The sequence below is a fragment of the Hippopotamus amphibius genome, chromosome 4 (genome assembly GCF_030028045.1).
Source record: "Hippopotamus amphibius kiboko isolate mHipAmp2 chromosome 4, mHipAmp2.hap2, whole genome shotgun sequence".
Classification (NCBI taxonomy): Eukaryota; Metazoa; Chordata; class Mammalia; order Artiodactyla; family Hippopotamidae; genus Hippopotamus; species Hippopotamus amphibius.
This window is the reverse complement of record NC_080189.1, coordinates 43,488,766-43,503,099: the sequence shown is the minus strand read 5'-3', so window position 1 is coordinate 43,503,099 and position 14,334 is coordinate 43,488,766. Positions and strand designations below refer to the sequence as shown.

The window sequence follows — 14,334 nt, the reverse complement described above, 5'->3', positions numbered from 1 at the left end:
TATTTGCAAACTATATACCTTATAACAGGTTAATATCTGAAGTATCTATATATAAGGAACTCACACCACTAAATGGCAAAAAATAACTAATTAAAAACAAAAGCAAAAAAACCCACCAAATAATCTCATTTTAAAATGGCAAAAAACTTGAACATTTTCCCAAAGAATATACAGAAATGGTCAACAGGTACATGAAAATGTGCTCAACATCACTAATTATCAGGGAAATGCAATTCAAAACCACAATGAGGTATCACCTCATGCCTGTTAGAATGGCTATTATTAAAAAGAAAAGAGATAACAAATGTTGGTGAAGATGTGGAGATAAGGGAACTCTTGTACACTGTTGATGGGAATGTAAATTGGTATAACACTGTGTAAAACAGTATATAGGTTCCTCGAAAAAATAAAAATAGAACTACCATATGATCAAGCCATCCCACAGCTGGGAACACATCTAAAGGAATAAAAATCCATATCTTGAAGAGACATCTGTACTTTCTTGTCCATTTAAGGCATTATTCACCATAGCCAAGATATGAAAACAACCTAAGTGTCTGCTGATGGATGAAGGGTGCACTGCCAAAAGCACTGCTGTTGGTCCTTCTAAATCTTAGATCCACCACTTTTGGAACTCATAAACTCTCACCCTATGACAGTCACAGGATTCTCAAGGCGCTTGGCTCCTGCTTCTTTTGACTTACAATTTACAAAGGAAGAGATACTCCAATATTGCAAAGGCATAATTGCTTCTATTAAAAATAACCATGTTTTGGGTAATGTGCTTGAGGGAGAAATATAAGGTCAGAAACAACCAACAAAGGGGAGCAGGAAAGAAAGGTGCCTGGGAAAATAACAGACCTAAAGAGTAGCACCGGTAGCCTCAGAAGTTGCCAGGAGCCAGTTCTTTTGATGGAGTCGTTGTTGTTCAGCAAGGTTATGTAATCATCTCTACTGTGCAGAAGAGAGTGGAGACTTTGCTAGACCAACCGAGAGGTGTGAACCATAGAGCAATATGCAGAGGAAAAACCAGGGAGTTGAGAATTCTTAATAAGAAACCATAATACAGATTGACTGTGGATTCCAGGCTGTGTCAGAAAGCAAACCAGGAATGCCAATTAGATTATAGCAGCTGAGGTCTTGGAGCCTTGAGGCAGCTGAAAAACAAACAGATTTAGTAAGGGGGCAGAGAAGGAATACAAGCATGTGGATACCAGGTGGGATTTCTTAAAAGGAGCAGTTTCAAGCAAGGGCAAGGTCTGGGCTGTGACTACAGAAGCAGAATTGGCAGCATGCAGTTCACCCACTGTCTTCTTCAGGGAGCCTTGCAAATAAGACAGACTTCTGTTACGGACAGTGTTTAGATTCCAAATTAAAAGTGCTTTATTTCCACCAAATATTATTGTGAAGGGATGCTGGGGAGATGGCTTCAGGTCATATGCTTTATGGCCACCTGGCACCTTTCCTGAAACACTTAAACCTGAATACAAACAACTACTGACCTATATTATCTCAGGAGATGTTCTATTTAAGAATAATTTTTACCAGTATGCTATGAAAGAACCAAAATTAATGTCTCAATTAAAAATGTCACTGTGTTTCTGACACCTGATTCTTACAACCCTTGGTTATTTTTCAATTTTGGATGAAATTCCTGTCAAGATCTCGATTGGCCTATTGCAAGGTGATTACCCATTGGTTGTTGGTTTGTTTTTTCAGTCAACCTGAGGGGTTAGCTGTGAGATTTAGCTGAAAACCCAGGGACTGCTTTGGATAAGTGAAGATAAGAAGTAGGAACTGAAGTTTCAAGCACATAGTTGCAAAAGGCAGCAGAGTGAACAGTTAAGATTACTGGCTCAGTAGTCAGACCTGGCATCAAACTCAATCTCCACCTGCCACATGAGCAGAAGAATCGCGTTCTCAGTGTCATCTTCTGTACTACGGGCTAATACTGTCTACTTTGCCAACTTTTTTATAAAGATTAGACAAGATCAATTATGTAAAGCACTAAACAGTTCATTAAATTGTAACATTAGTATTAAAAAAAATAAAACACCATGTTTTATTAGACCAATCTTTTCAGGGTGCACTTGGGAGACAAAAACCTTAACCATCACACCTTGCAACCTGGTGATTTGGAAAAGACACCTCTAGAAGAACTCTCTTCAACCCTGCTGGAAGGGCCCCTATCAGGTATTGCTAACCAACCCTTGTGCCACTAGAATCCAAGGAACAGACTCTTGGAATTCATGTGACATAGCTAAAGAAAGTAACAGAACCCTGACTGGACCTGTACATCATCTTGTGACTTGAAAGTAAAGATTTCCCAGAATTGATGCAGATGACATCTGATGAGACAGCTTTCCCAGGATATCCAGGCCAGGCCAGTTGGAATTTTGTCATCAAACTTTTGAGGATGACATAACACTTCAAATGACTGCAAATATCTAGGATCTTTATAACAAATGATCTTTAGATAAAAAGTGCCTGAGAGTTCTCCCTCCCACCCCTCCTTGTTACTTGCATGTGACCTCAGTAAGTTTCCAATCTGTGCACTTTTCCTCTGATGTGAGACACTACACCCAGGAAAGGTCCTTCCTGCCTTGAGGGACAAAAAACTGCTGAAACTGGAAAACCTGACTCTTGATGGATGACGGTTTCAGAGAAAGGTCTTGATCAAAAGTAAAAAAATTAATAAATAGAAACTTCACTTAAGTAAGAGTCGGGAGACAAGAATGGGGAGCTTTCATGCCCTGTAACAAGAGCAGAGTCCAAAAGGAAGAAGGAGGATTCCACTTCTTTCCTGGCAAGTATTCAGCCAATGAAAAGCCATGGACTTCTGGTTTACTATAGCTCTTTCAACTTCGTTTTCCCCTCTGTAAAAGCGTTCTCTTCTCCTTGCTGTGCAGGGACTTGCATGTGGCTCACCAAGGTTGTAAACCTCAAAGTGCAATCCTCTGCTGAGCCCCAGTAAACCCATCTTTGCTGGAGAAACACCTGGCAGTCCATTTGTTTCAGGGCAACAGTGAATAAAGGAAATGTGGTGTATTTATATGCAACGGACTATTATTCACCCATAAAACACAAGGAAATCCTATCATTTGCAACAACATGGATGAACCTGGAAGACATTATGTTGTGTGAAACAGGGCAGACAGGGAAAGTCAAATATTTTATAGTATCACTTATATGTGGAATCTAAAAATGACACAAAAAAGTCAAACTTAGAAACAGAGAGTAGACTGGCGGTTGCCAGGGTCTGGGGACTGGGAGTAATGACATGATGTTCCTTAAAGGGTACAAACTTTTAGTTATAAGATGAAGAAATTCTGAGGAAGCAATGTACAGCATAGTGACTACAGTTTATAATACTGCATTATATACTTGACATTTGCTAAGAGTGTAAACCTTAAGTGTTCACACACACACACACACACACACACACACACACACACAAGGTAACTCTATGAGGTGATGGATGTGTTAATTAACCTGGTTGTGGTGATCACTTCACAACATATATGTACAGCAAATCACTGTTTTTTATACTTTATATATACACATATTTGTCTAGAAAAAAATGAAAACTATGAAAGAGAATACAGGGAAATATTTTTCTGATTTTGACGTGGAGAAGTGTTTCTAAGCACAGAAATTAACACAGAAAACACAGAAAGTGCACAGTTGTGACTACACAGAAATTTTAAACTTCTATAAAGCAATGATCATTAATAAACTATAAATTGATATCCTAGAATAAACTATGTTATACACATAATAGACAAAAGATTACTGTCTATACTATAAAAAGACACCACAAATCAATTTTCATATGGTCAAAAAGAAATGAAAATAGCCAACAGACATATGGAAAGATGTAAAACTTCACTGGCAAAGACTTATAAAGTGAGTTACTTTTGAAAAACTATCAGAAAATATTAAAAGGTTAATAACACTGGTATTATGGTGATGCAGAGAAATGGACACATTCACCATTATAAGTTCTCAGTATCCATCAAATTATAAAAATTCATACCTTATGATCCAGCAGTCCCATATCAAATATTTCAAATATTAAATATTCTAAATACTGAAATGTGTCCAAATGAATGTGTACAAGGCTGTTAATTATTCAAAGCACTGGTCGCTATGACAAAAAGATAAATATAATCTAAATGCCCACTGCTGTGGGGATGGCTAAGTACGTGACAGTCGCTCATGATGAAGAACAATGAAACGTGGAGGATTCTACAAAGCATGAAGACAACCTAGGCAGATGCCCAAGACATGCTGTTAGATACGAGCTACAGAATAATACCGTTTAAAAAATACATTGGGTTTTCAGAAGTGTTTTCTGGAATGATACATACAAAGCCACTTAACAATCAGCACTAATTGAGGAGTACATCTAAGAGAGGGGAACATTTCCTCTTTTCTTGATATACTATTTTTTCTGATTGTATTATTATAAGAATATAGTTGACCCTTGAACAAAATGGAGGTGAAGGTGCAGTAGAAAGTCCGAGTATAAATTATAGTTGGCCCTCCATATACTTGGTCCCTCCACATCCTGGGATTCAACCAACCACAGATCTAGTAATAGTGTAGCATTTACTGCTGAAAAAAATCTGCAAATAAGTGGACCCATACAGTTCAAAGCCATGTTATTCAACAGTCAGCTATATTATTTTTGTGATTTAAAGGCCCCTCTGCCCATATACCGATAGGGAGTCATCACTTTCAGAGATATAATCACCAAGAAAGACCTCCTAAATTTGAGCTAAGTATCTTCCTTCCACCAACTGGGCCCCTCAAGTCTGTTGTCTTCCACATTACACCCTCTCAAATTTTAGAAGACAGCTGCCATGTACCCCTCAGTCTTCTATTATTCAATTAATTATCCCAGGTCTCTTTATGCATTCCTCATGTGAATAGTTTTCAGGGCTCTAAAAACATTCTTTTTAAAGAATGTCAAGACATGTTCCTCCAGGACTCCATCTGACCAGAACAAAGTAGAGTGGATCTATTAACCCTCTTGATTTGGAAACAATTTCAACTAATAAGATATTATCATTTCAACCATAAGATTCTAATTAGCTCTTATGGCTAATTTCAGTAAACAAAATTGTTTACTGAAAATATAAGCATGGAATACATGGTTCCTGGAAACTCTCTGTTCTATCTTTACAATTTTTCTGTAACTCTAAAACTGTTCTAAAATAAATTTTATTAAAAACAATTACTCTAATGAACATATCTACAAATATAAAATGTAATTTGAGGTAAAATTTTACTTAGAAGGAGGTTTTCTTCACAATTCTCATGTCCTATAGCAATATGTGATATATTTGAGTTATATTTTGCTCATCTTTGTTTATATCATAATTCTAGTGACTACTAAAACATCAAAGAAATGCAATAGTTTAACAATAATGTAGGAAAACTTATTTCATGAATATTCAGAAAAACAAATAAGTATGCTTTCTCTGAAAGTTTAAAAAAAAGAATTGCCAAAATAAAACTTTAGCTTACTTCTGTTTACTGACTTTAAATTGTAGCAGTATGTTAAAATTAAACTAAACCAACTTGAACTTTGAGTTAATTCACAAATATAAATCCTTCGAAACAAGAACAAATGTGTAAAAGAGAGACAGCCATAAGAATAATACATTTGGTCTTGTTTTTTTTAAGAAGACATCTAAATTTGGTTCATGTTTCCCTTTTGTAATCATAATGTTAAAGTTTAATGTACATTCATTTGGAAAATGGATATTATAGTAAGTTATTTAATAACAATAGTATGATTTAAAAACAACTATGATTACGGGGATATGTGTATAAAAACAGATGATTGAACTTGGGGTACCCCCCAAAAGAAATAATAAAAAAAAAAAACAAAAAAAACAAACAAACAAAAAAAAACAACTGATATAATTACCTTAGATAAGTGTTTGCAGATAAGACACATAAAATATCACGAAAAGCCTGTGAATAGAATCAAATTAATGAAATTTCTAAGGAATTAAGTGACATTTAAAACAACCTGATTCATTAACAAAAACACCCCCACTAGAAAGAAGTATTTTTACTGTTAAAATGAGTCCTCGAGAACAATCTAGTTCCAGCTCTATCTCAGGCAAATAATTTCTTGAAGTTGTAACCTCCTTTTCTATTAAAAAAAAAAAAGTATTGGAGTAAATCCTTCAGCTCTAAAATTCTAAGCTTTTATATGTGTATAACTTCTTACCAGAGTTTAAGTTTATATTTTACTGGGAGGCAGATGGGTTGTAGGTGGGGGACTGGTTTCCACAAAGGAGGCAGTTTCCTCCAGGTACTTTTACATGCATGGTTTGAACTGTGGTATGTTTGGGGGCCAGTATTACGTTTATGAGTCTTAGATCTTGTATCTCTATTTTTACAATAATTAAGAGTAGATCTAACTATCATTTACTCCTGTGCTGGATATCTCTCAACTGAATAGCTAATTCTTGCATTAGTCCCCCCCAAGTGGAGCTTTGTAATAATAACACAAGTCGCCATGATGGAATAGATAAACAGGCTAGTGGAGAAAATCTGCAACTTGAGCCAAGTAGGGCCAAAGCAACAGAGAGCAACAAACTTGTCTGTGGTTTTCTTAAATCTATCTATCCTGACTCTTTCCAAGCAGTCCCTAGGGAACTGGATCGAGGGTGAACAACAGAGATATACAGGGAGATGCCTTTCTCACTCATAAATTATTCATCTTCTATGTGAAAATAAAGAAATGAGAAATGTGGGAACTGGAACCCCACAGAGAAGATAGGCAATTTGACTTCAAATATAGAACACTAGCTTCAACAGAACCACATTTGGTATGATGATAGAGAAATTATGTTATTGCTATTTTTGTTTAAAAGCATAAAATATATACTGACTCAAGGCAGGACAACTTTTAAACAATATAAATAAAATGGTTCAAAATCGCTAAAAACTGAGGACCCACTGTCTTCAACCAGATTTTCAGATAAACTTCTCCCAGACCAAGAAAATCTTCATGGTATTTTAAATATTATTTCTTCTACTGTGAATAACATTTTGTTTTTCTCTGAAAACGGCAAACAGTAGAGAATGACATCTTAATGGCTATAAAAATTTCTCCTATTCATGTCTCAAAATGGATCAAGACTTCTTTGAATGTGCTGTATATTTGAAAGATACCAAATTGGTCATTTTACTTTTCTTTTTTAGTACCTATAACAATTGCAATTATTTAATCATTTGGGAAATTATTTGCTTATGTTCCCTCAGGTTCAGACTGTGAGTTTCAAGATAGGGGTGGGCTTGTCTTATTTATCCCAGTGTACCTACTATGTTAACATAGTTCTTAGAACATAGTGGGTAACTGACAAATTTCTTTTAAAAGAATAAATAAAAATATCTTTTCTAATGTGGCTTTCAGAAAAAAATATAATACTAGGTAAAGAAAAATATGAATAAAAAAAGTTTTTTAGGAAGGGAAAAGTTCATCCTAAAAGACAGAATTCTGAGCTATTAGCATTAATCTAAGTCCTTGTCTTGAACCCAAAAGCAAGTGAAAAAAACTTTAAATACCTTTTTAAAGATAAAATAAGTAATCACCATAACAAGGGGAAGCAACAATGTCTTTGTGTATCTCAGTGGCGTCTGAAATATTCAAAACAAATTATTCAAAAAAGTTATTTATTAAATTTTACCTTAAATGAATAACAATCTGTCAAATTGAGTGTCACGATAAGATTTCGTAAAGGAAAAAGATATCCTTGTCATTAACAGAATATATATTTATCAAGTTTCATGTTTTAATACAAGAATAAAAATTATAAAACTAGTTACACAAATATATCAAGAATTCTAACGATAAAAACTATTAAACCAAAATTAGCTATGGTTATTATTTTTTCCTTTCTTTTGGTTTTATCTTTCCTTTATTTATATAATAGTAAGTTCAAAATGTGTGTTTATTGCTCCCTGGGCTCTAGATTATCATTTCCTGGGCTGCAAATTCTATTATTTTCATTTGTGAAACTACAGAACTAACAAGGAAGAAAGTTAGACTAAGTAATTACTGTAAGTATAAGTAAGTACTGAGATAATAGGAGCATCATGAATTGTGATAGTGATTTACCATGTAAGAAAATTACATATTTCTTGATGGCAAGAACCAAGTCATTTTCCTCTTCATAGTACTACTACAAACTGCCTCACAGATAATTAGTGTCAATAATTGTTTTTGAATGAATGTATGACTGATTGGATAGATAAGAGAATAATACATGATTCTTGGCAACATCTTATTTTAAAAGTTTGTAGTATTTGAGATATTAAATGAAATAAAACTGAATTTTTAAAAAACAAAACCAAGAATTTGGGTTTATTTTTTCTGAGTGGTCTTATACCTCCAACTGACCTAGATTATTAAAAGTAATTGAACTGCAATAACAGTAATTGACTATGGGTCATATGGTATGTTACGCACTTGCCCTGGTAGGCGCCGTTGTTTACTGATTTTACACATAAGAAACCAGGTGAGGAAGGCCATATGATTAGCAAAAGTTATAGTAAAAAAATGATACAGTAAGTAAATTGGGTGTTTCTGAATAAAATTCTTAAGTTTCGGGTTAAAGGGAAAACTTAAGAACAAGAACCCATCATACCTGTAGAGAAGAAAAAAAAGAAACATTCATACCGCTTTTTCCATGAAGTCAAATTCAGGAGCACAGGTGTAAATTAAAGTATCAAAATCTGTATATCTTAAGATTCTGGCTGCAATAAGGTCACTCAGGCGAATCTGGAAGAAAATAAAATTAAAATTCACAAATAATTATAGTTAAAAATATCTGATTTGATGTAATATTAACAAAGTCTACAGAGAAGATAAATCCAAGGTACATGGATGCCTCTCCAAAAAAAAAAAACCCACAATGAACCACATTATGTGCTGAATTACGAAGAAAACTGAAAACAAACAAATATTAAGAGAAATGAAAAGGAAAAAGAAGTCAGAAAAAAATAAGCAGAGCAGATGATAATGTAAAGAATGAGCTAAAATCAACATCTGCTAGGCACAAACCACCATACAGTTGATCATGAGATTTTATAATCAGATAATTTATCAAGAAAAAAACCAATTTCATGTTAACTCCTTTCACCACACTTTGTAAATCATTAACAAATTTTCCATGCGTTGTCATTTTCACAAAGCCTCATACATTGAGCACAATTTTTGGTACTTCTTGAAGTTTCCAGACATACATTCAACCCATTAACTGTGAGAGTTATTCTCCAAGAGAAATACAACAACTATACATACTACTTTGATTTAGTTACTTGATCTCAAAGGATTTTAAAATAAACACCACCAATCAAATTCAATGTAGAACTATTTTTTACTGATTATTTATCACCTACATTGGTGAGAGAATTATTTTTACACTGTATTCTTAGAAGGCCAGGAAAAGAAAAAATATTTGGCATGCAAAACATTAACTCAATTTACTTTATAAGGACATAAATTATTTTATATCAACTTTGATGATTATCTATGGCTTTCACTTATTCATGAGTCCCCTTATCTACCAGTACCAAAGATAATTTACAGTTAACTTTATTTTCCTAATTTAGAATAGGCCTGGTGACTAATGATAATTTAACCAACCCACTTTAGTTTCAAGTCTTTCTCACAGCTGTCACATAGAAGTCACTTAAGAATATCAAGGGTGTGTGTGTGTGTGTGTGTGTTGTGTGTGTTTTAGGATTTGTAAAGAGTTGGGTGACAATGTGGAGCAAGACAAGAAAGAAAATAACAGACCAACTTAATAAACAACTTAGGAGGCCTAAATAAAATTTACCATAAAATGTATACCCCCTACAGAATAAAAAGTAAGAACAACAAATAACCTAATAAACCACTCCACAGAGCTAACAATAAATGGCAAATAAATCCTTACATTTAAAAATTTTATTTAATATGAACACGTATGCAGGCTCAACTCTACTGGATAGTGACAGCACTTGACATTTTAAGAGAGTAACTACTATAACTCCCTTGTTGAAGTTGAAACAGTTTCAGCATTAGACAGGGTCCTAATTGGAGAGTACTAGATAAGGCAAATTTCAGAGTAGATTATTGTATGATATACTTATCTACCCTCATGTCCAAACAAAAAGTGCTCAAAAATCAAAATTTAAAATCATGCATTATTTTCTATTCTCTAAACAAACTAGTTAATAGGAATTTATGCTTTGAAAAGGATCATTATTTGAGGCGTTAGCCTTGCCTTAAAACAGACAGAAACACCATGCATGAGGGATGTGGTCCATATAGTTTCTGGAAGATGAAAAGATAGAGAATTTTTATCATTCTCTTTATACAAGAAAAACTTTAAAGATACCAAATCAGATCTTAATTTTAATCTATAATTATAAATAAAACTATTGAGATCTTGAGTTCTATATTTCAAAGCTGAGTACAGACTGTTCATACGTTAACGTTTACAATGAATTAATAACTTATTAAATAAATTATTTGTATTTTAACCAAAATATAAACAACTACTTAACATATTTTTTTTCCTGGAAGGCTAAGTTACCATTCATTGATATACTCTTTTCTTAGTGGGTTGAAAAGATCTGCAGGGTTTTAGTATTAACTCTGCCAATAACTAGTTTGGGACCTTGAAGAAGGCACTTAACCTCCACAAAGTGAAGAGGTTTCATTTTAAAATAGATGGTTTCAAAGTCTTCATCCAACTATATGTTTATAAAAATGTTAATGTTTTAAAGTACTTACATGGTCCGAAACACCTAAAATTTTAGATGTCAGAAATTTCAAAATGATTGTCCCACAAAACCAAGCACTACCTTGAATTATCTAGAAAATAAACAAAACAGATAGAAGTCAGAAGATCAAAAGGCCCTTCCTTCTGGAAATTAACAAACTTTCTGTTAACAAGTTTTAAGTGAAAGAGAAACACAAACTTAAAAAAATTTTTTTTAAATATGGTAATGAAAACTACATTTTAGAAACTAAGGGATACATGTAAAAGAATGATTAGAAGAAAATTCATGGCCTCAAAAACCTTTATCAATAAAAATGAGAGTAAAGATGAAATAAATGAAAAGCTTGACTCAAATATCTAGATAAAGAACAACAAAATAAACAAAGAAAACACATGAAAGGAAACACTCAATAGAAGAATAGTCTATTATATTTACACCTACGTGTATCCATTTTGTTGTCCTTTATTTCCTCTGGATGTTCTAACATTCCTTCTCTCATCATTTACTTCCTGCTTTAAGGACTTCCATTAATTGTTATTTAAGGGTTGCTCTGCTAGCAACAAATTCTTAGTTTTTCTTCATCTGAGAATATGTTTTACTTTCCCCTTCATTCCTAAAAGACACTTTCACTGGATATATATATAACTTGTGGTTGACAATTCTTTCTAGCACTTGGCAAATGTTGTGCCACCTCCTTCTGGCTCCCATAGTTTCAGATGAGAAGTCTGCTATGAATTCAAATCAGTTTTGCCCTAAAGGTAACGCATCATTTCTCTCTGCCTGCTTTCAAGATATTTTTCTTTGCTTTTAGTTTGCAGAAGCTGAATTATGATGTGTCTTGGCATGTATTTTGTTAGCTTTATCCTACTTGAGATTGACTCAGCTTCTAGACTCTGTAGATTTATGTCTTTTACCAAATTTGGAAAGTTCTCAGCCATTACTTCTTCAGATACTTTTTCAGCCCCACTCTCTCCTCTCCTGTGGAACTTCCATGATACAAATATTAAATTTTTTGTTATTGTTCCACACTTCCCTAAGCCTCTAATCATTTTTTCCAGTTACTTTTCCTCTGTTGTTTAGATTGGATAATTTCTATTATTCTATGTTCAAGTACATTGATTGCTTCCTTTGTTATATCCATTTTTCTATGAAGCTCATTCACTGAGTTTTTAATTTCAGTTATAATATTTTTCAAGTTAAAAATTCCCAAGTTGTTCTTTTTCGAAAAAAAAAAGTTTCTTTTTCTTTGGTGATATTTCATTTGCTTCTAGAGTACTTACAATTGTTCATTGAAGTATTTTTATGATGATTGCTTTAAAATCCTTGTGAAATAATCCCAACTTCTTACTCATCTTATTGTTAACATCTATTTATTGCCTTTTCTTATTCAAGTTGTAATTTTCCTTATCCTTATTATATGATAAGTGGTTTTACAAATTTTTTTAAATTTAAATTTCAAAAGTATTTTCTTAGATTCAGTCAGATATTTTGTATTTTTTCTTCCTGATATATATGGCATATTTTCAAAAATATGTTTTCTGTTTGTTGCCAAAGAATAGAAATGCAATTGACTTTTGAATGTTAATCTTATATCTAGCCATGTTATTGAATTCTTATAATTTCTAACAATTATTTTGTTTTATATGTAAATAATGATATAGTAAATTTTGATTTTTCCTTTCCATTTCTTTCCTATTCCTGTTATTTACTTTCTTGCTTTTGTGATCGAAACTTTAATAAAATGTGAAGAAACATATTTATCTTGATCTTTATAAATGGAATACTCCAAATATCTCACTGCAAATCCAATGACTGCTGAAGAATTTTATTGGGTTAAGTAAACTCCCTGCTAAGAGTTTTTATCATAAATGGGTGTTCAGTTTTATCAAATTTGTTTTCTGCATCTAATGAGATGATCATAAAGTATATTTCTCCTTTAATCTGCAAGTGTGATAATTTATATTTGTAAATTTTCAAGAAATATCTCTGTATTCCTGAGATGAACCCAATTTGACAAGAATGATTATATATATATGTGGCTGTTTTTGAGTTGATAATCTTTTCTTTTGTATTTTTAGATGCATGAACTGTTTTTAATCTAGGTGGAATTTATTTTTTTTGTGTGTGTGTTTTTTTTTTGGCACACGGGCTTAGTTGCTCCGTGGCATGTGGGATCTTCCTGGAGCAGGGATCGAACCTGTGTCCCCTGCACTGGCAGGCAGATTCTTAACCACTGCGCCTCCTAGGAAGCCCCTAGGTGGAATTTAAAATCTATGTTCATGAATAAGCATAGGCTTAATCATACTGTTCATGTCTGACCTTAGTACTGAGCTTTAGATTACCAATGAGGTTTTGTTTCCTTTCTTGTAAGAATTCTCATCCCTTATGACACACAGAGTTGCCCCTTGGATGTTTTTGAGTAAAGTTCAGCATAAGCTCAGTTCAATATTTACCTTGTAACCCAAAACTGGCATTTCCCATTAAGCACTGAATTTGCTCCTATTGAGCAAAACTACAGTGAATCACTTAGGTCTAAAAGTACTTGTTTAGGCTTTATATTATAAATAATTACCTTTGCTAAAGATACACAGACACTAAAAATAGAGAATAGTTAATATCTAGGAAGGCAAAAAAAAAAAAAGTCTCTCTTCCAAATTACCACATGATGGTAAAAAATATTAAAATTTGGTTTTGATCAATCATAAGTGCCAATTTTTCTATGTACTGCCATTCAATGCAAAAACATAAAGATTTCCTTGTTTTCCCAATTATGACAGAGCAAGATATGCAACACAATCTTTATTCCACAGGCATGTAAGAATTACTTGGAGTAATAAGACAGCTGTTTTTGTAAGAAAAAAGTGTTAGTTCACAAAATAGCTTTGCTTTTTCTTTTTGACAGTCTTCCAAAAAAAAAAGACATAAAAAGTCAGAATATCTTTTGTGTTGTTTAGATGACTACCATAATTCATTTCTCCCTTTTGCAAGAGACTGATGGTATGAATTATATCAGTTTTAAAACATAAATATAAGCTCAACATTCATTATATCTTAACTTTTCTCTCCTTAGAGTTTTGTTTCTTTGAAATTCTTGAGTTGAAAGCTTTTTATTCTCTCCAGTCTAAAATTAAAAATATTTAAGATAATAAATTTTCCTCTGAACAGAACTTTGCCAGAATTCCCTAAATGTCCACAGATACTGATCTATTTGTTGTCATTTTTCAATAATTTGTAATTAAAATTTTGACTTCCTTTTGAGTTCAGTTATTAAATAAAAATCTTTAAATTTTCTGTTGATTTCTTGGTTTAATCTTTAACAAAACGAGTTTGCCAATTTTTCTGAAGTAAAAACAGTCATATATTAGGCGGGTCATGTCATTTAATAACTTCAGTGCATTTTCACCATAGGTGATGGAGAATGTTTCTAGTAATGAGAAACTGGCACCTCATTCCATTTTGTTCATTTGTATTCTGAGTAGATATCTACCTTCTTATCTTTTCCAGTTTTACTGTACCAATGTATAATATGTAATTACA

General features: G+C 33.0%; 1 protein-coding gene across 1 annotated transcript in view; it reads right to left on the bottom strand.

Annotated features, from left to right (window-relative positions):
* The window catches only part of DPY19L2 (dpy-19 like 2), a 94,298-nt gene that overhangs the window by 24,169 nt on the left and 55,795 nt on the right, over positions 1 to 14,334 (bottom strand). Inside the window, exons 13-16 of the mRNA XM_057732367.1 lie at positions 10,808 to 10,888; positions 8,705 to 8,806; positions 7,591 to 7,662; positions 5,939 to 5,985 (exon numbers count right to left, since the gene is read on the bottom strand). Coding sequence (XP_057588350.1) covers positions 5,939 to 5,985; positions 7,591 to 7,662; positions 8,705 to 8,806; positions 10,808 to 10,888 — 302 coding nt within the window. The remainder of the gene's footprint in view (positions 1 to 5,938; positions 5,986 to 7,590; positions 7,663 to 8,704; positions 8,807 to 10,807; positions 10,889 to 14,334) is intronic.